General features: G+C 39.5%; 1 protein-coding gene across 3 annotated transcripts in view; it reads left to right on the plus strand.

Annotated features, from left to right (window-relative positions):
- Positions 1-759: 759 nt before the first annotated feature.
- Positions 760-24,108, plus strand: part of MAP4K3 (mitogen-activated protein kinase kinase kinase kinase 3) — a 198,075-nt gene continuing 174,726 nt past the window's right edge. For 2 of the 3 annotated variants that reach the window (XM_047782228.1, XM_047782229.1), the window contains exon 1: positions 763-1,131. In XM_047782228.1, coding sequence (XP_047638184.1) covers positions 1,036-1,131 — 96 coding nt within the window. In that variant the 5' untranslated portion in view covers positions 763-1,035. Of the gene's footprint in view, positions 1,132-24,108 lie in introns of all 3 variants that reach the window. The other variant, XR_007135149.1, reaches the window with a different exon arrangement.

The raw sequence follows: 24,108 nt of genomic DNA on the forward strand, positions 1-24,108 counted from the left end.
CCCTCACCTCTCCGTCAGAAGGTTGCTTGACAGCTTACACAGTCCCCGCCCGGGTCTTTGATATCCAGACGTCTCTGGTCAAGGTCAAGCTTTAGTGCTGGGCTCTGTCTGCTCCCACACCCTTCATGGGGGCTGGCTGGAGGCCTTTTGGCGCATTTTCTCTCGTGTTTTCCCACGCCCACCGACTCCTCCCAGCCGCCCTCCTGGCCTATCTTCTTTTGCACCCTGGCAGGTCAAGTCCAAGGGCCTGAGTGGACCACGCACAGCTCACTTTCCCAAGGGCTTTCCTCGGGACGACCCCTGAAAGTCTGTGGTAGTGGGCTGTGTTCTATATGTAGCTGTTTCTGAAAAAAAGAATAGTTTGGGACACTGGTTGTCTTGCAGATTAAAACTATGCTACCTGCTTAGGATGTGGACCTGATGAGGCGTTGGGGGAATGAGAAGCCACCAAGGGCTCTTTTCTGCTTGCCCCCCTCCCCCCGTCCTTCCCCCCGGCCGGTGGTCCCAGGGGCACGCGAACCTTTTCTGACACCTCACGGCAGCCGTCGCGCGCGGGTCCACGGTCGGCTTGGGCCGGGTAGTGCAGGCAGTCTGCCCTAGTTCGGGAGGCGCGCGAAGCCGGAGCGCGCACCGGGCGGGCCGCGCGCGAGGCCGGAGAGCGCTCCCTCCGGGATCGCGGCTGCGCAGTCGCGCCAGAGCCGGGAAAAGAGGGAGGAGGGTGGAGGAGCCGGAGTAAGGGGAGGGGGAGGAGCGGCGAAAGCGGAAGCCATGTTGGAGTTTCACCCGGAGCGAGGGGCTGCGAGCGTTCTTCGCTCCGTGTGGGTGTGACCCGGGTTCGGCGCCGCGGCGGGCTGCGGGGGGCGGGGACGGTTAGGCCGGTCGTCGTCGTCTGCGGCGGCGGCCGCAGCGTGGAGCCGGGCGATTGTGACCGCCGGGGGAGCAGGGGGCCGGCTGCGGCTCCCACTCTCCGTGTGGCCCCCTGAGCGCCCCCCCTCCCCTGCTCGGGAGGGAGGCGGGGGGCACCCGGGGCCCGCCATGAACCCCGGTTTCGATCTGTCCCGCCGGAACCCGCAGGAAGACTTCGAGCTGATTCAGCGCATCGGCAGCGGCACCTACGGCGACGTCTACAAGGTGAGGGTGAGGGGCCGCGCGCCGCCGAGGCCTCGGGGACGCTGACCCGCCGCGGGGAGGGCCCGGGGCGCCGGCGAGCCGCTGTCTCTCGGCGTGAGACGCTGGCGCCCGGGAGCCGTGGGGGAGGAGGAGCAGCGGGCGCCCAGGGCTCCGCGGCCGTGCAGCGAACAAAGGGCCAGACGATTAACCCGGGGACCTCCGAGTCCTTACCTGATCTTGCCCCGGACGCACATTTCCCGGGGAGGGCTGACCGGCGGCGGCAACGCTGCTCATCCGCGCGCAGAGAGGGTCAGCGCGTTTGTTGCATTGGCAGGATCCCGGCGGCCAGCCGGACCGCAGGGGTTTGGCGTCTGTCAAACCTGCGTGCTTCACGCGGACCTGGGGTTGTCCGCGGTGCGTTGGCAACTGCTGTCCTCCAGACCTGGTGGTAATTGCACTGGGCGGCCGGCATCGACCACCCCTCAGCTTTTAGCCTCTTAGCGTCCGCAGGCTAGGTTAATTTTCCAAGTAATGACTTTGTTTTGTAAAGAAAGAGAGATCTAGTTAGTACAACTTTCTCTCTCTGACGAAAGAGCAACTTTGTTTTCTCCAGCTCAAATCGGACTGTGGTGCTTTATTAAACTTGTTTTTGCTAGTGGTACATAGGAATCAGCTTTTTTTTTTTTTTTAGCAAATACTTAGGAAAGGTACTGGTGTGACAAGGTGAGGATTCAAAGTCCATTAGTAGTACAGCATTCCTGTTGTAGAGGGACCACTTCTAAATGTGGGAGATAAATCATGCTTCCCTGGCCAGCTCAACTCTTGGCCCCGCAGAGACTGCCAAGAAGAGGAGGCTAGTGCCAAATGTGGCAGCAGTCTTGATTTGGTCGAGTATCTTCTTACTTGTAACTGAAGTGGAACTCCTCCTGTTTCACATAACACCTGAAGCTGTGCAAGGGAACTAATTTTACTTTGGAAAGTTTAGTCTTAACTTTCTTTTGTCCACATTGAAGCAGTAGATTTTTGCTTTTGCTTCTCTGTAACACATATGGTAAGGTAGGTATTTAGTACAGTGCAGCCAGTAATCTGCATTAGTCTTGTTTTGTGGATGATTTGCTTTCCATCATCACTTATTTCACCACTTTTCTGCATAAAACAACACGGGTGCCTTGCATATAAGGTACTGTGCATCTTTCGAAGCACTTGGGTTATAGTAGTAAAAGAGACATCTTCCCAAGTCTTAATTGTCTTTATTTTTGGAGAGGAACAATATTAAATAACCATTGAAATAATTTTACTGCAGTTTTATTTTGTGCTGCAGAGGAGAAGAGAGGATTAGGATTAGGGTTATGAGAGCATATAACAGAGGGACCTCATCTCCTCTGAGGAGTCCGAGGCAGTGAAGAGGGGGATATGCCAGTTAGAGGGAGCATGATCTGTGAAGGCTTGGAGGCCCCAAGGAACAGGGTAAGGATTTAAAGAAGGCATGTATGGCCTGAGCAGCAAGAGGGGGATTATGGTTTCAGAATCATGCAGGCCTCTTAGGTCTTATAAAGAGATGGGACTTCTCTTTAGCACAAAAGGGAGCCATTGCAAGGGTTTTAAGTAGGAGAGTGAACTTAGATTTGGATTTTTATCAGGTTTGCCTTCTGTCGTGTGGGGGATGGAGATGGAGGGCCAGGGGTAAAGAGCAGCTAGGAGGTCACTGTGAGAATGACCATTATGGTATTGTGTTTGGAATTTGTAGGGATTGTGAAAGTCGAAGTGAGTGGATCCAGGTAGCTTAGAGGTGGTTTAAGGGAGTCTGGTTGTATCCAGATACAAAGTTAACTGAAACTTTGCTGATGTGTCAGACTTAGGTGGCATTGTGGACAGTAAATTCTTTTTCAGTTCTTTGCAAAAATAATTGGCCATGTATTTACTATATTTAGAAAAAACAGCTGGTAGTTAAGCCACATGATTAAAAAGTAAAAAAAAAAAAATTAGGGCCTGTGATTTCCTAAGGACGTCTAAGTACAGTACAGGCATAAGTTGATTAATGTTGTCGTCTGTTTAAAATAATGATAATATAAGCTAACATTTGTAGAGTGCTTATTCCTTACCAGGCACAGCTCTTAAGACTTCTCCATGTATTAACTTATTAATTCTTACAACAACCCCTGAAATAGACCCTGTTACTAAGTCCATTTTGCAATGGAAGAAACTGAGGCACAGGGAGGTTATGGTAACTTGCCAAAGTTGGTAGGTGGCAAAGCCAAAATGTGAACCAGTTCCTTTAGCCACTGCATTCTTAACCCTTAGGCAGTACTGCTTTTGTCTGAAGACAGGATATAGACAGATAATATATTATCGAATTTCCAGTGGAGAAACAGAGGCACACACTTGGTTCAGTATTTCATTTGCAACCACACTTTGAGTTAAAGTGGATCTTTAAGTAGTAATTGGAATACCTAACTCCTGCTGTGCAGCCAGGCCTCACTGTTTTTGTAGAGTCTGCCAAGGGGACATCAGATAATAAATGCTTGATCCCTGCCTGCCAGACTCTTAATACCAGGGGCCCAAAGAAGAGAAACGCCATGTGGTTTTTGGCATCATATCCTCTGCTTGCTAAATAACCGAAGGCTTAAACTATTTGTATTTTTGTCTGAACATAATCATGTTTATGCTGGAAAGATAATAGGGTTTTTTTTTGTTTTTTTGTCTTTATTTTTAAGGCTGCATCCGAGGCATATGGAGTTTCCCAGGCTAGGGGTCAAATTGTAGTTGTGGCTGCTGGCCTGCACCACAGCCATAGCAACATGGTATCCGAGCTACATTTTCGACCTACACCACAGCTAAGCTCACGGCAACGCTGGATCCTTAACCCACTGAGCGAGGTCAGGGATCGAACCTGAGTCCTCATGGATACTAGTTGGGTTCGTTAACCTCTGAGCCACAATGGGAACTCCGATAATAGGTTTTTTTGCATTTGTTTTGCTGTTTTGAGTTTTCATTAATTTTAGAAATGGTGGTAAGTAGAGAGGTGTACATTAAAAGTTTTTTAAAAAGCCAGTATATATAATTTGCTCCTTAATTTGTTAGTGTTTAGGTGCTAAAAATGGAATGATCTGGTTAAGTAAATAAGTTAGAGACGTAATTATTTATAGTCATTCTTAGAAGGTTGGTGTTTTAAGGGACTTTTATTTTGAATACTATGTCCTACCCAATTTAATAATATGCTTATTATATTTAAGGCGGCTTGATTTAGTTAAGAAGTACTGAGTTAGGATGTGGAAGATCTGGTATGTGTTAGCTTTGTGGCCTTGTAAATTCATTTAGCCTGTCAGAGCTGTTTTGTGAAAGTATTACCATCATATGCCCTTCTATTTATGGTGTTAAATGACTTGAGTTTCACTCAATAAATAAGTTTTCATTTTTTTGAGGCCCCCAAATGCAGAAATACATTTCCTCTGCACTGTATTAAAAATACATGAAAACATAGGTTAAAAGGTCATACATACTTTCAAATGTCCTGTAACTCTGGGCTTTATCTGGTAGATGAAGTTTCTACAGTGGAAGTTACCTAGGGACCTGGGAGTTAGAGCTAGAAAGAGCTCTGTGCTTAGGCCTCAGGAGGCCTACAAAACCCTCTTAAATTAATAGGCTTGATGTTGTATGTGTGTATTTTTTCTGGAGAGATGACTTATGTTATTCATTATGTTCTCAGAGAAGCCCATGTTCCCTGAAAAAGATGAATGATCTATTGATTTGTCTTTTGAAAAAGATTTTTTGGAGAAGTTAGGTAGTTCTATACTATATCATGTTTTTTTTTTTGTTTTATTTTTATTACTCAAATGAATTTATCATATCTGTAGTTGTATAATGATTATAACAATCCAATTTCACAGGATTTCCATCCCATAACCCAAGCACATCCCCCCACCCCCCAAACTGTCTCCTCTGGAGACTGTAAGTTTTTCAAAGTCTGTGAGTCAGCATCTGTTCTGCAAAGAAGTTCAGTCTGTCCTTTTTTCAGATTCCACATGTCAGTGAAAGCATTTGGTGTTGGTGTCTCATTGTATGGCCGACTTCACTTAGCATGATAGTTTCTAGGTCCATCCATGTTGCTGAAAATGCTGGTATTTCATTCTTTTTAATGGCTGAGTAATATTCCATTGTGTATATGTACCATATCTTCTTGATCCACTCCTCTGTCGATGGACATTTAGGTTGTTTCCGTGTCTTGGCTACTGCAAATAGTGCTGCAGTGAACATCGGAGTACGTGTGTCTTTGCGAGTCGTCGTTTTTTTCTGGATAAATGCCCAGAAGTGGGATCGCTGGATCAAATGGTAGTTCTATTTTGAGTTTTCTGAGGAATCTCCCTACTGCTTGCCACAGTGGTTGCACCAATTTACAATCCCACCAACAATGTACCTAGGGTTCCTTTTTCTCCACACCCTCTCCAGCACTTATTGTTTGTAGACTTTTTGATGATGGCCATTCTGGCTGGTGTAAGGTGGTACCTCATCGTGGTTTTGATGTGCATTTCTCTAATAATGAGTGATGTTGAACATCTTTTCATGTGTTTTTTGGCCATCTGTATGTCTTCTTTGGAGAACTGTCTGTTGAGATCTTCTGCCCATTTTTGGATGGGGTTGTTTGTATTTTTGGTATGGAGCTGCAGAAGGTGTTTGTAAGTTTTGGAGATGAATCCCTTGTCAGTCGATTCACTTGCAAAGATTTTCTCCCATTCTGTGGGTTGTCTTTCCGTTTTGTTCAGGGTTTCCTTTGCTGTGCAGAAACTTTGAAGTTTGAGTAGGTCCCATTTGTTTATTTTTGTTTTTACTGTCATGACTCTAAGAGGTGGATCTGAGAAGATGTTGCTGTCGTTTATGTCAGAGAGTGTTTGGCCTATGTTTTCCTCTAAGAGTTTTATAGTATCTGGTTTTATATCTAGGTCTTGTATCCATTTGGAGTTGATGTTTGTGTATGGTGTTAGGGAGTGTTCTGATTTCATTCTTTTCCCATGTGGCTGTCCAATTTTCCCAGCACCACTTATTGAACAAGCTGTCTTTTCTCCATTGTATATTCTTGCCTCCTCTATCATAGATTAGTTGGTATACCTTATCATGTTATCAGCATTTATCAACATTAATATACTTTTCACCTGTGTTACAATTTTTTTTTTTTTTTTTAGGGCCGCACTTGTGCCATATGGCAGTTCCAAGACTAGGGGTTGAATTGGAGCTGCAGCTGCCTGCCTACACCACAGCCACAGCCACAGCCACACGGGAATCCTTAATGGACTGATCGAGACCAGGGATCAAATCCACAATCTCATGGATGATAGTTGGATTCTTAACCCACTGAGCTACAACGGGAACTCTGTTGTGCTATTTTTTTTTTCTTAGGCAGTTTTCCAATTTAATTTGTTTTATTCCTACCCTTAGAGTCTTTAGGTCCTGATGTCTTTCTAGATTTATTGCTCAAGAGAAGATACTAAAGCTGTAGATGTAAGGCAAGGTTGTTTTGAAGGACCGGTCTTAAAGTGTTTCTAAGGGAGTATCTCATCTGGTCTCCGGGCTTTAGCCTGGTCCCTGTGAACGACTCCCAGATGTCTCCAGCTTGTGTTCTCTCCTGAGTTCTGGCGCATTGTCTCCAGGTGACCTCTTCACAGACTACATTTTCCTCCAAATGTGTAACTTTTCTCATAGCCTACTTTTTTCAAATGTCCCAGTAATGACAGTTTGCTAAGGCTTAAAGCCTTGGGATCATTTACTTCTGGACTGAACTTTGTCAGCATTTTCCAAAGTGTCACTAGGGCACTCACGGAAAAGCAATACTATGAGTGTATCAGAGACTGAGGAGACCTATTGTAAAAGAAACCGGTGACCTTTGCTTAACCCAGGAAACTCCAAACTTACTTGACGGAGGCATTCTTTTTCTCTGTAATACTGATTCCTTGTCCTTAGAATGGGTGTCTTGTAGAACATGCTTTGGAAATGTTGATATTGATTTTATCTACATGTGTTTGGGAGCCATTCCCTCTGAAGCAGAGGCTGTAATGTGGCTAAACTCCAAGGTAGCATTCTCATGGTAGTCTGTAAACAGACTGGAGTCTCTATGAAGGCTGACAGAAGAAAAATTGAAGAATTTAACAGTGAAATCAAGACATTAATTCATGGAGTTTGCGTTGTGGCTCAGTGGTAACAAACCTGGCTGGTATCTTTGAGGACTCAAGTTTGATCCCAGGCCTAGCTCAGTGTGTTAAGGATCTGGCATTGCCGTGAGCTATGTGGTGTAGGTTGCAGACGCGGCTCAGATCCCCTGTCGCTGTGGCTGTGGTGTAGGCCAGCGGCTGTATCTCCAGTTCCACCCGTAGCCTGGGAACTTCCATGTGCTGAGGGTGCAGCCCTAAAAAGCAAACAAAACAAAACATTAATTTGTATGTTCAAGAATTTACTGAATTATAGGTTGGCTTATTTGTAACTGCATCTTTCAGAGGGGTTCTGATATTATCAAACACATTTTTTTCATTATAGTCAGGATTTATAAGAACTTTTTTGGAGGAGTTCCCATCATGGCTCAGTGGTTAACGAACCCAAGTAGTATCCATGAGGACGCGGGTTGGATCCCTAGCCTTGCTCAGTGGTTTAAGGATCTGGCATTGCCATGAGCTGTGGTGTAGGTTGCAGATGTGGCTCGGATCCCCATTGCTGTGTCTGTGGCTTGGGCCAGCAGCTCCAATTCAACCCTAGCCTAGGAACCTCCATATGCTGAGGGTGAGGCAAAAGCCAAAAAAAAAAAAAAAAAAATACAAGAACTTTTCTGGAAAACTCAGTTCTAATACCTTGCCTCTTATGGGGAATGTGAAGACCTTAAGCATTTAGAAAAGAACAGCTGAAAGAAAATAGAATGTGGCTGTCTGGGGTATGTTCCTTTTTATTTTCATGGAGGACAAAGTCTAGGACCGGAGGAATTGGTCCTAAACTTCAAAAAGATTTTGAGTATTTAAGGTAAATTAGAGTTTTCTAGCACCAGTAGTTATTTGAGATGAAAAGTGACAGTAGAACAGCTTGTGGAATAATTTCTCAAGAGAGCTTTAAAACAAACAGGTTATCTGACTTTGATGTGGATCTGATTCCCTAAAGTAGGTACTTTACCTTCAAGATTTGGGATTTGTATATATAGTTACTTGTGAACGAACATTTAATTATTTTGTACTGAGAATGAATAGTTAATAATTCTCTCATGAGAGTCCATTGCACATCCATCCTACACTGAATAGCTGGAATATAAAAGGAAAGGGTCTAAGGACTGTGCATGGAGTAGCAAAAATGACAAGAACGTGGTGCTTTATTTACAGGGAAATGAAACATGAATCTACTTTTAGCTTTCACAGTTTGATTATTATTATTATTTTTTAATTTTAGGGCCATACCCTCAACATAATAGAGGTTCCCAGGCTAGGGGTGGATTCAGAGCTGCAGCTGCAGGCCTACTCCACAGCAACGCTGGATCTGAGCCGCATCTGTGACCTACACCACAGCTCACGGCAGTGCCAGATCCTTAACCCATTGAGTGAGGCTGGGAATCTAACCCGCGTCCTCATGAATACTAGTTGGGTTCATTACTGCTGAGCCACAGTGGTAACTCCTAGCTATCATAGTTTGAGATCAAACCTTGTTGATTTTCTCTTTTCTAGCACATTAAATCTCTTCCTGGCTGAGGGATTGTTTTGACACTACATAATCTGGACAACCTACCTCTCTGTAGCACAGTATAGTGATTTAATAGGTGGGTTCTGGAGTCAGACTGCCTAGTTTCACTACCCACTAGCTGATTACATAATCCTTCTCTCTGTGCCTCAGTTTCCTCAGTTGTAAAACAGAGATCCTTAGAAAAGTGCTTAGGACAGTGCCTGTCACCTAATAACTCAGTAATTGTTAATTCCTGTCAATAGCATGATTTATTTTTCAATTTAATTTTTTATTTTGTAATGAAGTATACTTCACTTGTACAGCAAAGTGATTCAGTTATGCATATACAAATATCCATTCTTTTTCGGATTCTTTTTCCATATAGATTATTACAGAATATTGAGTACAGTTCTTTGGTATACAGTAGGTCCTTGTTGATATATATAGTAGTGTGTATATGTCAATACCAAACTCCTAATTTATTGCCCCCCCCACCTTTCCTCTTTGGTAACCATAAATTTGTTTTTGAAAGTCTGTAAGTCTGTTTTTCTGTTTTGTAAATAAGTTCATTTGTATCATTTTTTAAGGTTGCACATGTAAGTGATATCATATGATATTTTTCTTTCTTTCTGACTTCACTTAGTGTGATAATCTCTTGATCCATCCATTTTGCTGTAAATGGCATTGATACTTTTCTATGACCAAGTAATATTCCTTTGTGTATATGTGCCACATCTTTTTTTTTTTTTGTCTTTTTAGGGCCACACCTCATGTCATATGGAGATTCCCGGTCTAGGGATCGAATTGGAGATGCAGCTGCCAGCCTACACCATAGCCACAGTAACACAGGATCCAAGCTATGTCTGCCACCTACACCACAGCTCAGCACAGCACTGGATCCTTAACCCACTGAGCAAGGCCAGGGATCGAACCTGGGTCCTCATGGATGCTAGTCAGATTTGTTTTTGCTGAGCCACAACAGCAACTTCTGTACCACATGTTCTTTATCCATTCCTCTGTCAGTGGGCATTTAGGTTGCTTCCATGTCTTGGCTATTGTTAATAGTACTTCAGTGTACATTGGGGTTCATGTATTTTTTGGAATTATGCTTTTCTCCAAATACATGCCCAGGAGTGGGATTGGGATTTTTAGTTTTTTAAGGAAACTCTTACTGTAAAAACAGTGGTTATACCAGTTTACATTCCCACTAACAGTGTAAGAAGGTTCCCTTTCTTGACACCCTCTCCAGCATTTATTATTTGTAGACTTTGATGGCCATCTTGACCAGTTTGGGGATACCTCATTGTAGTTTTGATTTGCATTTCTCTAATAATTAGCAGTGTTGAGCATCTTTTTATTTGCTTTTTAGTCATTTGTATGTCTTCTTTGGAGAAACGTCTATTTAAATTTTCAGTTTTTGATCGTGTTGTTTATTTGATACTGACCTGCATGAGCTGTGTGTATATTTAGGAGATTAATCCCTTGTCAGTTGCTTCATTTGCAAATGTTTTCTCCCATTCTGTGGGTTGTCTTTTTATTTTGTTTATGGTTTTCTTTGCTGTGCAAAAGCTTTTAAGTTTAGTTAGGTCCCATTGGTTTATTTTAGTTTTTATTGTCATTATTCTAGGAGGTGAATCAAATAAGATATTGCTGTGATTTATGTCAAAGAGGGTTTTGCCTGTTTTCCTCTAGGAGTTTTATAGTATCTGGCCTTACATTTAGGTCTTTAATCTATTTTGAGTTTATTTTTGGGTATGATGTTAGAAAATATTCTAATCTCATTTTTTAAAATATAGCCCTCCAGTTTACCCAGCACCACTTATTGAAGAAACTGTCCTTTCTCTATTGTATATTCTTGCTTCTTTTGTCATACATTAGTTGACCATAGGTGCATGGGTTTTATCTGGGCTTTCTATCCTGTTTCATTGATCTGTATTTCTCTTTTTGTACCAGTACCATACTGTTTCAATTATTGTAGCTTTGTAGTATAATCTGAAGTCAGGGGGCCTGGCTTCTTCAGCCCCATCCCCCCCCCCCCAAGAATTGTTTTGGCTATTTGGGGGTTTTGTATTTTCATACAAATTTAAAAATTTTTTGTCCTAGTTTTGTGAAAAATGGCATTGGTAATTTGATAGGGATTGCATTGAATCTATAGATTGCCTGGGGTAATGTAGTTATTTTGATAATATTGATTCTTCTAATCTAAGAACATGGTATATGTCTTTCCATCTCTGTTTTCCATTTCTTTCAGCAGTGTCATAGTTTTCAGAGTACTGGTCTTTTGACTTCTTAAGAAGGTTTATTCCTAGGTATTCTATTCTTTTTGATGCAGTGGTAAATGGGATTGTATCCTTAATTTCTTTCTGATCTTTCATTGTTGGTATATAGAAATGCAAGAGATTTTTGTGTATTAAGTTTCATATCCTGCAACTTTACCAAATTCATTGATGAACTCTAGTAGTTTTCTGGTAGCATTTTTAAGATTTTCTATTGTATCATGTCGTCTGCAAACAGTGGCAGTTTTACGTCTTCTCTTCCAATTTGGATTCCTTTTGTTTCTTTTTCTTCTCTGATTGATTTGGGTGGGACTTCAGAAACTGTGTTGAATAAAAATGGCAAGAGTGGACATCCTTGTTTCATTCCTGATCTTAGCGGAAATGCTTTCTTTCAGCTTTTCACCATTGAGTGTCATGTTAGCTGTGTCATATGTGGCCTTTGTTTAGTGGAGGTAAGTGCCCTTTGTGCCCACTTTCTGGAGAATTTTTAATCCTAAATGGATATTGAATTTTGTCAAAAGCTTTTTCTGCATCTGTTGAGATGACCACATGGTTTTTATTCTTCAGTTGTTAATGTGGTGGTGTATCACACTGATTGATTTGCAGATATTGAAGAATCCTTACATCTGTGATAAATCCCACTTGATCATGGTGTATGATCCTTTTAATTTATTGTTGGATTTGGTTTGCTAGTATTTTGTTGAGGATTTTTGCATCTATATTCATTGGTGATATTGGCCTATAATTTTCTTACTTTGAGGTGTCTTCATTTGGTCTTGGTATCAGGTGGCCTCATAGAATAAGTTTGGGAGTGTTTCCTCCTCTGCAGTTTTTTGGAATAGTTTCAGTAGGATAGATGTTAACTCTTCTCTAAATGTTTGATGGAATTCGACTATGAAGGCATCTAGTCCTGGACCTTTGTTTTTGGAAGCTTTTAAATCACAGTTTCAATTTGAGTACTTGCGATTGTTCATGTTTTCTCTTTGTTCCTGGTTCAGTCTTGGAAGATTGTACCTTTCTAAGGTTGTCCATTTATTGGCATTTAGTTGCTTGTAGTAGTCTTTTATGATCCTTTGTGTTTCTGTGGTGTCAGTTGTAACTTCTGCCTTTTCATTTCTAATTTTATTGATTTCAGCCCTTTCTCTTTTTTTCTTGATGAGTCTGGCTAAAGGTTTATCAGTTTTGGTTTTTTTTAAATCTTTTCAAAGAACCAACTTTCAGTTTCATTGATCTTTTATATTGTTTTCTTTGTCTCTACTTCATTTATTTCTGCTCTGATATTTATGATTTCTTTCCTTCTACTAACTTTGGGTTTTGTTTGTTTTTCTTTCTCTAGTTGCTTTAGGTGGAGGTTTAGATTGTTTGAGATTTTTCTTGTTTCCTGAGGTAAGACTGTATTACTATAACTACTCTCTTAGAACAGCTTTTGCTGCATCCCATAGGTTTTGGATCATTGTGTTTTCATTTTCTTTTGTCTCTAGATATTCTTTTATTTTCTCTTTGATTTCTAAAGTGATCCATTGGTTGTTTGGTAAATATTGTTTAACCTCCATGTGTTTGTGTTTTTTACATTTTTTCCTTATAGTTGATTTCTAATCTCATAGTGTTAATGGTCAGAAAAGATGTTTGATATGATTTCAGTTTTATTAAATTTACTGAGGCTTGCTTTGTGGCCCAGCATGTGATCTATCCTGGAGAATGTTCCATGTGTACTTTAGAAGAATGTATATGCTCGTTTTGGATGGAATGTTTTATAAATATCAGTTAAGTCCATCTGATCCAGTGTGTCATTTAGGGCCTGTGTTTCTTTGTTGATTTTCTCTCTGGATGATCTGTCCATTGATATAAGTGAGGTGTTGAAAGTCCCCCACTGTTATTGTGTTACTATCAATTTCTCCTTTTACGGCTGTTAGTTTTTGCCTTATATATTAAGGTATATCTATGTTGGGTGCATATCTATTTACAGTTATTATACCTTCTTCTTGGGTTGATCCCTTGATCATTAGATAGTGTTCTTCTTTGTCTCTCATAACAGTCTTTATTTTAAAGTCAAATGTCTGCTATGAGTATTGCTATTTCAGCTTTGTTTTGATTTCCATTTGCATAGAATACCTTTTTCCATAGCCTCACTTTTGGTCTGTATGTGTCCCTAGATTTGAAGTAGGTCTCTTATAGACAGCATATGTATGGGTCTTGTTTTTGTATCCATTCAGCCAGTCTTTGTCTTTTGGTTGGAGCATTTAAACCATTTACATTTAAGGTAGTTATCAGTATGTATGTTCTTATTGCCATTTTGTTAATTGTTTTGGATTTCTTTTTGTATGTCTTTTTTCTTCCTTCCTTCTTTTATTCTCTTGTATTTTGGTGACTGTCTTTATGGTTGTTTAGATTGCTTTTTCTTTTGTATGTGTGTAATAGTATTATTTATTGTTGCATATTTCTCCCACTACTTATCTCCTCACCTACTCTCCTCCTCATGCAGCTCCCTCAGTGTTTTTGCACTTTCTATCTGTGCTTGAAAATTCTCCTCGTCCAGTGGTTTGCTTCTCATTTCCCTCAGGTCTCAGCTCAAATGTCACCTTTTAATGCATCTGTTCCTTATCATCCTGTAAAAGACAGCTCTCCTTTTCTGTCTTTACCAAGGATGGATCCAGATTTTGTAGGGCCTGAACTTCATACAGTAATTTAGGAGTCCTTAGGAAAATAAATAAATTAGAATTAAAAGTTTGGTGTGAAAGTGAATATTTATTTAGAATGAAAAAAAGATGTCCTGGTAAAATGCCATAACCTTAGAGTCAGGTCCCTTTTTTTCAGGCATTTAATCAAAACTGCTTTCATGAAGTGCTTCCTGATAGCCACCTGGCTTTTCTTCTCCACCTACAACATTCTGCATATCCCAGTAACTCTCAACACTCATAGAAGGCCATCCAAGTGAAGAGGCCTAAACTTTGTTTTATTAGCTTAAAAAAAATTCAACTCTGCCCCTTACTGTTCCTAATTTTCCTTATAGTGTCTGTCACCTTATATTTATTTTTTTATTGCCTCTCTCTCCCCACTAGAGTGTAAGTCCAGGAAGCTGGTGGTTTTCTTCATGACTGCATCCCCAGAGCCTAGAAAAATGTCTGATGCTTGTTAGAGTCAATAAATATTTGTGGTAGTTCCCATTGTGGTGCAGTGGAAATGAATCCAACTAGGAACCATGAGGTTTTGGGTTCGATCCCTGGCCTCACTCAGTGGGTAAAGGATCTGGTGTTGCCATGAGCTGTGGTGTAGGTTGCAGATGTGGCTTGGATCCTGCGTTGCTATGGCTGTGGTGTAGGCCAGCAGCTGTAGTTCCAGTTAGACCCCTGGCCTGGGAACCTCCAAATGCTGGGAGTGTGGCCCAAAAAAACAAGAAGCAAAAAAATGAAAACAAAAAATTTGTGGAATGAGTGAATGAACTGGTATGAGAAGATCAAACCATGTGCTACTACCTAAATTCAGAGAAAGGAGATAATTTTTTCTCATTCAGAGAGATCACAGCAGGTTTTAAAATGGAGATGACATTGGGTTTGATCTAGAGCTTTGGCTTCAGTGAGTACAGAATGAATTGTGGATTATTATTAGGCCTAAACTAAATCAGTAGGCTTAATATATCTTCTGCATACTAAGCAGTGTTCATAACTTATATGCAGATAAGGATGCTCTGTCATTTTAAACTAAAGATCTTTAGTGACTAGTGAATATACATAGCCATTACATACTGGGTTTTTTTGAAAATATGATTAAATTTGACTGCTAAGCGGGAAGAGAACTTTGTTTACCAATACCAAAGACCTTAGATTTGAGAGATGAAGTCATGTTGTTTTCTGCTTTAGCTTTGTCTTTTACAGTCTTTTTTGTTCTGGAAAATTCCGTGTTTCATAGTTCCAGCTGCCTTGACCTGAGATTATAGGTTTGGATTCCTAATGTGCAGTTAGAAATTGTCCTTATTCCTTAAAATCTATTGGAAAAATTTTAGATCTTGCCATAAATTTAGGTATGTCCAAAAAAGACCTTTAGTTTGTTTAAACTGTTCTTATGAAACTTGAGGTGGGAAGAAAGTTCTTGCTGTATAAATCATTCACATTTTCCTGCTGAAAGAATCTTCTCTTCATTGCTTATAGACTAAAGTACACATTATTTAAGTTGGAGTATAGTTGCTGTACAATAATATATGTAATAGATGTACAATATAGTGATTCATAACTTTCAAAGATTATACTCCTTTCATAGATTAAGGGCATTGTCCTTTTTGCCCTTTGGCCCCTTAGGATGAGGAAGTTTTGATTGGAGGAGGCAGGGAGAGAGGAGGAAAGCAAAGGAGGGAAGGGGGTTGGGAGGTGTATTCTAGGTGAGTGTAACTATATGAGTAAAGGTTTAGAGACTAAAAGGGAGTATTAACTAACATGGAAAACTTGTTTGGGGGAGCATGGAGAAATACAACTTGCTAGAAGAGGCAGGGCCAATTTATAAACTTCTTGAGAGCCAGGTAAAATTAGGAAGAGGCAGGGTGTTAGGAGCACTGAAGGCTTTTGTACAAGAGGCAATAATGTTGAAAGTGCCCAGGGTTATTCTGGCAGTCATAATGAGAATGGATCAGAGAATCAGAAGGACAAAAATAACTGCTAAATACAGTTTGCTTCAGAATACCTTAATGTTCTTAAAAGTTACTGATATTGCCAAAGTTATTTATGTTAATTATATCTATTGCTGTTGACTATGTTAACAATTATGCCTGAGAATTTTTTTCAAATATCAATTTATTAAAAATAAGCCTAGAGTTCCCACTGTGGCTCAACAGGTAACAAAGCCAGCTAGTATCCATGAAGATGCAGGTTCAATCTCTGGCTGTGTTCAGTGGGTTAAGGATCCAGCATTGCTATGAGCTGTGGTAGAGGTCAAAGATGAGGCTCGGATCCCGTATGGCTGTGGCTTAGGCTCCAGGTGCAGCTCTGATTCAACCCCTAGCCTGGGAACTAGGGGTGTGGCCCTAATAAACAAAACAAAAAAGTAAGTTTTTTAAAAAACCTATTACATGTTAATTATAAATGACATTTTATGAAAAATAACTATTTTCCAAACAAAAAATTTATTGAGGGGGTTAGCATTGTTGTACATTTTGCAAATCTCTAATATTTGGTTAAATAGAAAAACAGCAGATTCTAAGTTCTGCTTTTTCATTCAGTCTATTGATATATTTTGTTTTGGTTGGCATGTGAAGAAAATCTGGTCTCAAAACATGTATGTATTTGGAAAAGGAGAATATTTTAATAATTTTTTCAAGTGATTGTATGTTTGATACTTCTCTACAACTTCACAGTTAGTAGCTGCTGCTTCTTTTTTTCTCCTCCTCCTTTATTTGGCTGCATCCATGGCATGGAGAAGTTGTTCCTGGGCCAGGGATCAAACCCAAGCTACAGCAGTAACCTGAGCCACAGCAATGACAATGCCGAGTCCTTAACCACTAGGCCACCTGGGAACTGCAGCAATTAGTAGCTCCTTAAAAATTAATTGCAAATGTTGAATCCAAGACCTACTGTTAAAATGCTATTTATTAGTCTATGGATCGTTTTTACCTGTCTATGATTTTTTTAAACATCTCACATTGGTCATTGGGAAAATAGGAATTTGTAGCATTATGCAGACCTTCCCAGAGTTGCCCCATTTCAGTACATGGTATCAAAAATCATCAGTCATCTCTTCAGGATGTCTTAAAGTTGATGGTAGATACAAATTTTCCAAGATTCAAATTTCTCTTTTAAAAGTACTAAATGCATCACTTACAACAAATAGTGTTGGTTTTCTTCACTGAACTGACACATTCATTTAGTTCATTTTCAAGAAAATGTCACATATCGCAGCATGAAGAATCACAGTTTGTCAGTTCTCTCAAGTAAAAATGGTGTTCTGTGGGAAAAGGGGCTAGCTCAGTTTGTAGCTCACAATCACAGGTGCTGTTCTTTGAGATAGTCATTGTACTTGGTATGCAGAGGTGCTTTATGCATTTCATCAAATAGAATAGTCAGATGATAGTATTTAAGGGTCAAGATATAGTAAAATCAATAATGTTTAGGCTTCAACAAGGACATTCTTAAGTGAAACTGGCTTTTTTTTCCCACAGTGAGTGCATGGTAGTGAAGAATACAGTGACTGCTATACATTATGGGGCCTCTGTCTTGATTTGTGCTAAGGCACCTTCAGTTTTATCACCATTACTTTTACACTATTAGTGCAAGTGTCAACGCAGTGAAAGGGGGCCAATAACATGTCAGTATCATTATGAAAATAGTTTTGACCTTTCAGACCATCAGAAAGGAATCCCAGGGACCTCCAAGGAGTCACAGTACTGTGCTAGAAGATTGTATGAAGTAAGGTAAGGGTGAAGTTAAGTGGTGATGGATCAGAGAAGGCATATAGTAGTGAAGAACAGAAAGGAAGGAACAGATAGATGAAAAGCATCTTGGAGAGAAATTTGACAGGAGTTTTTGGGGAAATAACAAGCTTGGAGAGAGATGAATTGAAAGAGGTGTTCATAATTTTAAGCCTGATTGAGGAGCACACAATAGGTGCTTTATAAATATTTGTTTAAATTAATAGTGGGAGAATGGCATCAGTTACAAAAGACAGTAACATTGAGAAAGGGGAGCTATGAAGTAGTTTGAATGTTTTATTGGAGAAAAGATGCTTGTGAGATTTCATTTTTTTTGCTGTGGTTATTCTAAAGAAACAGCAATAGTGATGACTTATTTTTTGTGGAGAATAACAATTCTTTAGCAGTATCTTCAGGGACTGATAGAAACTGATAAGGGTCAAAACCTGTTTCCCACCTCTTATTGAGAGATTAGCGGGAAGATGTACAAAGATATGTCCTCCTGTTGAAGAAACATGCTACAGATTTGGAAGGTAATTTTTATAAGGAATCAGTGAATAAAACAGTAGAATATGGCTAGATATTCTTATTCTGGAATAACTTTAAAACGTTTTTTGTTTATTCTGGTTATAAGATATACATTTTAAAAGAAAAACCAGAAGTTCCCTTTGTGGCTCAGCAGAAATGAATCTGACTAGCATCCATGAGGACGCAGATTCGATCCCTGGCCTCACTCAGTGGGTTAAAGAATCTGGCGTTGCTGTGAGCTGTGGTGTAGGTTGCATACGTGGCTCGGATCTGGCATTGCTGTGGCTGTGATATAGGCCAGGGGCTGCAGTTCCTGATTCGACCCCTCGCCTGGGAACCTCCATGTGCCATAGGTGCGGCCCTAAAAAGAAAAAAGAAAAAACAGACAAGAAAACTGTAGGAAAAAAGAAAAAAAAGATCAATAATCTTACTCCCAAGAGATAAATACTATTAGTATCTTGATTTTTTTTTATTGGTTAACAGATATTTTATAAAACTTGTATTCTGTTGCATATTTTCAAAATTTAATGAGAAATTCTCAGATGAGTTTTGACATATATACTGTGCAACTCATGCCTTTATTAGCCTTTTCTTAACCTCAGAAAGTTCTCTTCTGTCCCTTCCCAGTATGACATCCCCCTCTCCTCCCCATCCTCAGCCATTGCAGTCACTGTTCTGATTCTGTCACTATAAAACTCTTCTAGAATTTGATATACATGAATCACAAATAAATTGCCTTGGCACCTTTGATAAAAATCAGTTGGCAATACATCTGTTAGTATATTCTGCACTCTGTTTTGCCCTGTTGAGCATTTGGCTTTATTTTCAGTAATACCTCACTGTCTTGCTTACTGTAGCTTTATAGAAAGCCTTGAAATCAGGTATTGGGTCCTCCAACTTTTCTACTTTTTCAAAATTATTTTATCTATCCTAGGTCCTTTACTTTCACCATGCAAATTTTAGAATCAACTTTTCAATTATATAAAAGAGCTTTCTGAGATGTTGAATTTTTATTTTGAAGTAATTATAAACACAGCAAGTTGCAGAAAGAGTGCAAAGAGGTCTGTTGGACCCAACTCCCAGCTTTCCCCATTGGTGACATCTTTAACTAACTACAGTGCATTATCAAAACCAGGAGATTGAATGACATAATGCAGTTAACTAGAACTTAAGAGTTCACCACTTTTTGTATGCACTCATTTGTTTCATGTCTTTGTGCATAATTTTGTGACATTTTATCACATATCTAACCTACTGGGATGTTATTGGGATTATTATGGGATCTGCAGCTCAGTTTGTGGAAAATTGAAATTTTTTTTGTCTTTTTTAGGGCCGCACCAGGAGCATATGGAAGTTCCCAGGCTAGGGGTTGAATATCAGAGTCACAGCAACGCCAGATGCAAGCTTCGTCTTCGACCTATACCACAAAAACACAGCTCATGGCAACGCCGGATCCTTAGCCCACTTAGTGAGGCCAGGGATCGAACCTGTGTCCTCATGATTGTTAGTCAGATTTGTTTCCACTGAGCCATGACAGGAACTCCAAAAATTGAGATCTTAACAGCATTGAGTCCTCTGATCTGTGAATATTTTATTTCTCTCCACTTAACTTACCTCTCCTTTAACTTATCAGTGATTTTTTTTTTTTAATTTAGAAATTTCATCCTTAGCCTTTTCTACTAATGTTGTGTAGTAAAAATATCTATTAAGGTAATACTGCTTAAAAGTGAGTCAGTAATTGTAATGTGAGATGGATTTTCAGTTTTTATTAGAATCTTCACTGATAGTGACACCTGATTTCCTTTGATTTAACCTTGAATATTTTTAGCCCTGAACATATGGACTTTTTTTTTGCCTTTCTTGGGCCAGAGGTTCCCAGGCTAGGGGTTGAATCAGAGCTGTAGCCACTGGCCACAGCAACGCCAGGTCCAAGCCACATCTGCGACCTATACCACAGCTCACTGCAGCTCCGGATCCTTAACCCACTGAGTGAGGCCAGGGATCAAACCCCCAACCTCATGATTCCTAGTTGGATTCATTTCTGCTGCGCCATGATGGGAACTCCCTGGACTTCTTTTTTTTTCTTTTTTTGGTCTTTTTTTGGCCACACCCTTGGCATATGGAGGTTCCCAGGCCAAGGGTCCATCGGAGCTGTAGCTGCTGGCCTATGCCACAGCCACAGCAACGCCAAGATCTGAGCCATGTCTGCAGCCTACACCACAGCTCACGACAACCCCTGATCCTTAACCCACTGAGCAAGGCCAGGTATAGAACCCACAACCTCATGGTTCCTAGTTGGATTCGTTAACCACTGAGCCACAACAGGAACTCCTGGACTTTTTTTTTTTTTTTTAATTGGCAAATGAAAACGGGGAAATTAAAAGGCTATCCACGTCAACTATATTATCTAAAGATTAAAACAGAGGGTATTTTTTTCCCATATTAAAAAATTTTATTGAAGTAGAGTTGATTTACCAGTTGTGATCATTTCTGCTGTACAACAAAGTGATTCAGTTACACATATACACACATCTGTTCTTTTTCAGATTCTTTTCCCATGTAGATTATCACAGAATATTGATTGCATAGAGTTCCCTGTGCCGTACAGCAGGTCCCCATTGGCCAGGCATTCAAAATACAGTGTGCATGTGCCAATCTCAAATCCCCAGTTCATCCCTTCCCTGACCCCACCTGTCTCCTTTGGTAACCATAAGTTTGTTTACAAAATCTGTGAGTCTGTTTCTGTTCTGCAATAAGTTCATATGTATCTTTTAGATTCCACATGTAAGTGATATCATGTGATGTTTTTCACTAACTTAAGTTAGTATCTCTAGGTCCCATCCATGTTGCTGCAAATGGTATTATTTTATTCCTTTTTATGGCTGAGTAATATTCCTGTGTGTGTGTGTGTGTGTGTGTGTGTGTGTGTGTACGTACACATACCACATCTTCTTTATACAGCATATATATGGGTCTTGTTTTTTTATCCATTCAGCCAGTCTATGTCTTTTGGTTGGGCATTTAGTCCATTTACGTTTAAGGTAATTACTGATATATGTGTTCTTATTGCCTTTTGTTAATTGTTTTGGATTTGTTTTTGTTGATTTTCTCTGGCCCTTTATCTCTTGGCCTTTTTTCTTCCCTTTTGTTCTCTTGTGGTTTGATGACTATCTTTAGTGTTGTGTTTGAATTGCATCTATTGTAGATTTTTGGTTTGTGGTAACCATGAGGTTTTGATGTAGGAGTCTGTATATACACACAAGATTGCTTTAAGTTGCTGGTCTCTTAATTGCAAATGCATTTCCAGGATCCTGCATTTGTACCTTCTTCTCACAATTGCTGCTTTTGGTGGCATATTTATGTGTGGATGATTTCCTACCTTTACTAATGCTTACTGGTGAGCCTCCTCATTTGTAATTTTCCTGTTTCTAGTTGTGGCCTTTTCTTTCTGCCTAGAGAAGTTCCTTTAATATTTGTTGTAAAGCTGGTTTGGTGGCTCTGAATTCTCTTAGCCTTTGCTTGTCTAAAACAAACAAAGGGTATTTTATATGTATGTGTGTTTATATTTATTTATATGTATGTGTGTTTACTTGCACATGCTTTGCAAAATTAATATTTTTGTGCTTATTTAAGGAAAATAACTTAAAGTTTACTTTGTCCTTAAGTGAAAAATAAACAACAGTGTATTTGATTGTTTAGGAGATCCTAAGTAACTTCTTTTTAATCTTGAGGAGCTTATTATGATTTGATTTGGGAAGCAAAATACGCTGAAATGGAACATTTAAAGAACATTTCTGAGGCAGTATTTTAACAATTAAAAGAGCAATGGCATGTTATAAATACTATAGAAATTCAATTTCAGGAAAAGGTGAGTTGGGGTTAGTTTGATAGAACTTCCTTTCAGGAATAGCAAATCTTGGCCTAGGAGTCAAATATTTAGGTTTTCATTTGTAGAGAACCTTTTGTTTGTGAGGGAAACCATTCCAAAAGAGTAGATATGAATAAAAATACAACTTTGTGACTAAACTGAGCAAAGAGGTAATTAGACATTCTGACTAAAGCAAAGGTCCGTATTTCAAGATGTGATAGATAATGTTTCAGATATCCAAGATACAGAGAACTGAATGCTTGGAGAATGTGCATCTCATTTGGTTTACTGTAAAATATTTTCCAGATTCATTAGAGCCAGCCTTGTCTTTCTAACCTTCTTGGGTTACTGTTCTGATGGTATCACTGAGTTTGATTTCACCCCTTTCCCCTCTTTTGGCATAGAAGTTAAACATTTTTAATCTTTTGATGGTTACCTTAAATTTTCAATGTGCATAATAAAGTTAATATCTTTCTTTTCTCTTTCTGATCAGTACATGGACTTGAGAATGATTCAATTACCACCTTCCTATTTTGTGCTTTTGTGTCTTAATTTTGTTTTTGTCTCCCATTTGAGTGTTTATGATCATGTTTTATACAGATAGTGCTCTTTTATGTTTACCCATACATGTTTCCAATTTCTTTGCTTACTCTTGGTTTTTGCCATCTTACTCTGTCATTTTGGCTTTAGTTTTCTTCTTCCTGGTGAGCATTATTTGGTAGGGTTCTCCTCCACCTCTTCCTGTGACTATGTAAGGTAAACTCAGTCTCTCTCTCTCTTTTTTTTAAAGTCTCTATTTTGTCCTAGTTTTTAAATCATAGTTTAGTGTGGTTATGATTTAGAATTTTAGGTTGACAGTTATTTTCTCTCAGAACTTTGAAGATATTCTGTTGTTGATGCTAAGAAGTCTTGTCAATTTTAATTGTTGTTCCTTGTAATTAATCAGTGTTTTCTTTCTGACTTTTAAGATTTTTTTCTTTGATTCTGGTATCCTGTGGTTTCAAATTGATGTTGCTAGATGTGGATTTAAGTAAAAATACTTGTTTGTTTTTTTCTTTAAAAACTAAATTATTTCATCAGTCCTAGGAAATTCTTAGCTGGTATTATCTTTGATTGTTATGTACACATCTTCCCCTTGGAACTCCTATTGTATATTTTATTCTTGTATTTTTTCATGTCCCATAACATCATGATTTTTTTTCAGCTCTTTATTCTGTCTTGTATTCTGGTTATCTTCAGTATTTTCAATTGTGTCTGTGTCTAATCTGCTATGCGAAATTTCTTTTGCTTTTTAAAACAAAAACTTTTTTTTGTTTTTTTTTGTCTTTTTGCCTTTTCTAGGGCCACTCCCGTGGCATATGGAGGTTCCGAGGCTAGGGGTCTAATCGGAGCTGTAGCCGCTGGCCTACACCACAGCCACAGGCAACACGGGATCCCAGCCGCGTCTGCAACCTACACCACAGCTCACGGCAATGCCAGATCCTTAACCCACTGAGCAAGGCCAGGGATCGAATTTCATAGGAAAAATGAAAGAATAATACAAAGAACTCTCATATACCTTTGCCCAGTTTCACCAGTGGTTGACACTTTGCCACAATATACTTTATCATTTTTTCCTCTCTCTCTCCCCTCATAATTATTTATTTCTCAACCATTTGAGGGTAAATTACAGACATCATCGTCCTTTACCCCATACACAACTCAATTCATATTGCTCGAAGTAAATATTTTCACTTAAATAAAATCACAGTACAGTTATCAAAATCAGAAACTTTTCATGTAAATGTAGTACTGTTATCTGATCTAAGACCTTATTCAAATTTCTACCAGTGGCCTTCATAATGTCCTTAGTAGCATTTTCCTCCCTAGTTCAGAAACGAATCTAGGATCATACATTCCTTTCAGTTTCTAAGACTTGAGTCTTTTTAAATCTAGAATAGTTTTTCAGGCTTTCTTTATTTTTTTAGACACTGACATTTCTGAAGAGTATGTGTCATTTATTTTGTAGAATGTCCTTCATTTTCAGAGTGTCTGGTGTTTCCTTTTAAATTCAGGTTACAATTTTGGGCAGAAAAGTATGTAAGTGATGATGTGTACTCAGTGAATCCTATCAGGAGACACATGATGTTGATTTGTCCCATTATCAATGTTAGTTTTGATCACTTGGTTAACAGGTTTCTTTATTGTGAAGTTACTATTTTTTCCTTTAGTAATTAATTAGGAATTTGTGGGGACATATATTCTGAGACTGTATA

Source organism: Phacochoerus africanus, chromosome 5 (genome assembly GCF_016906955.1).
Source record: "Phacochoerus africanus isolate WHEZ1 chromosome 5, ROS_Pafr_v1, whole genome shotgun sequence".
NCBI lineage: Eukaryota > Metazoa > Chordata > Mammalia > Artiodactyla > Suidae > Phacochoerus > Phacochoerus africanus.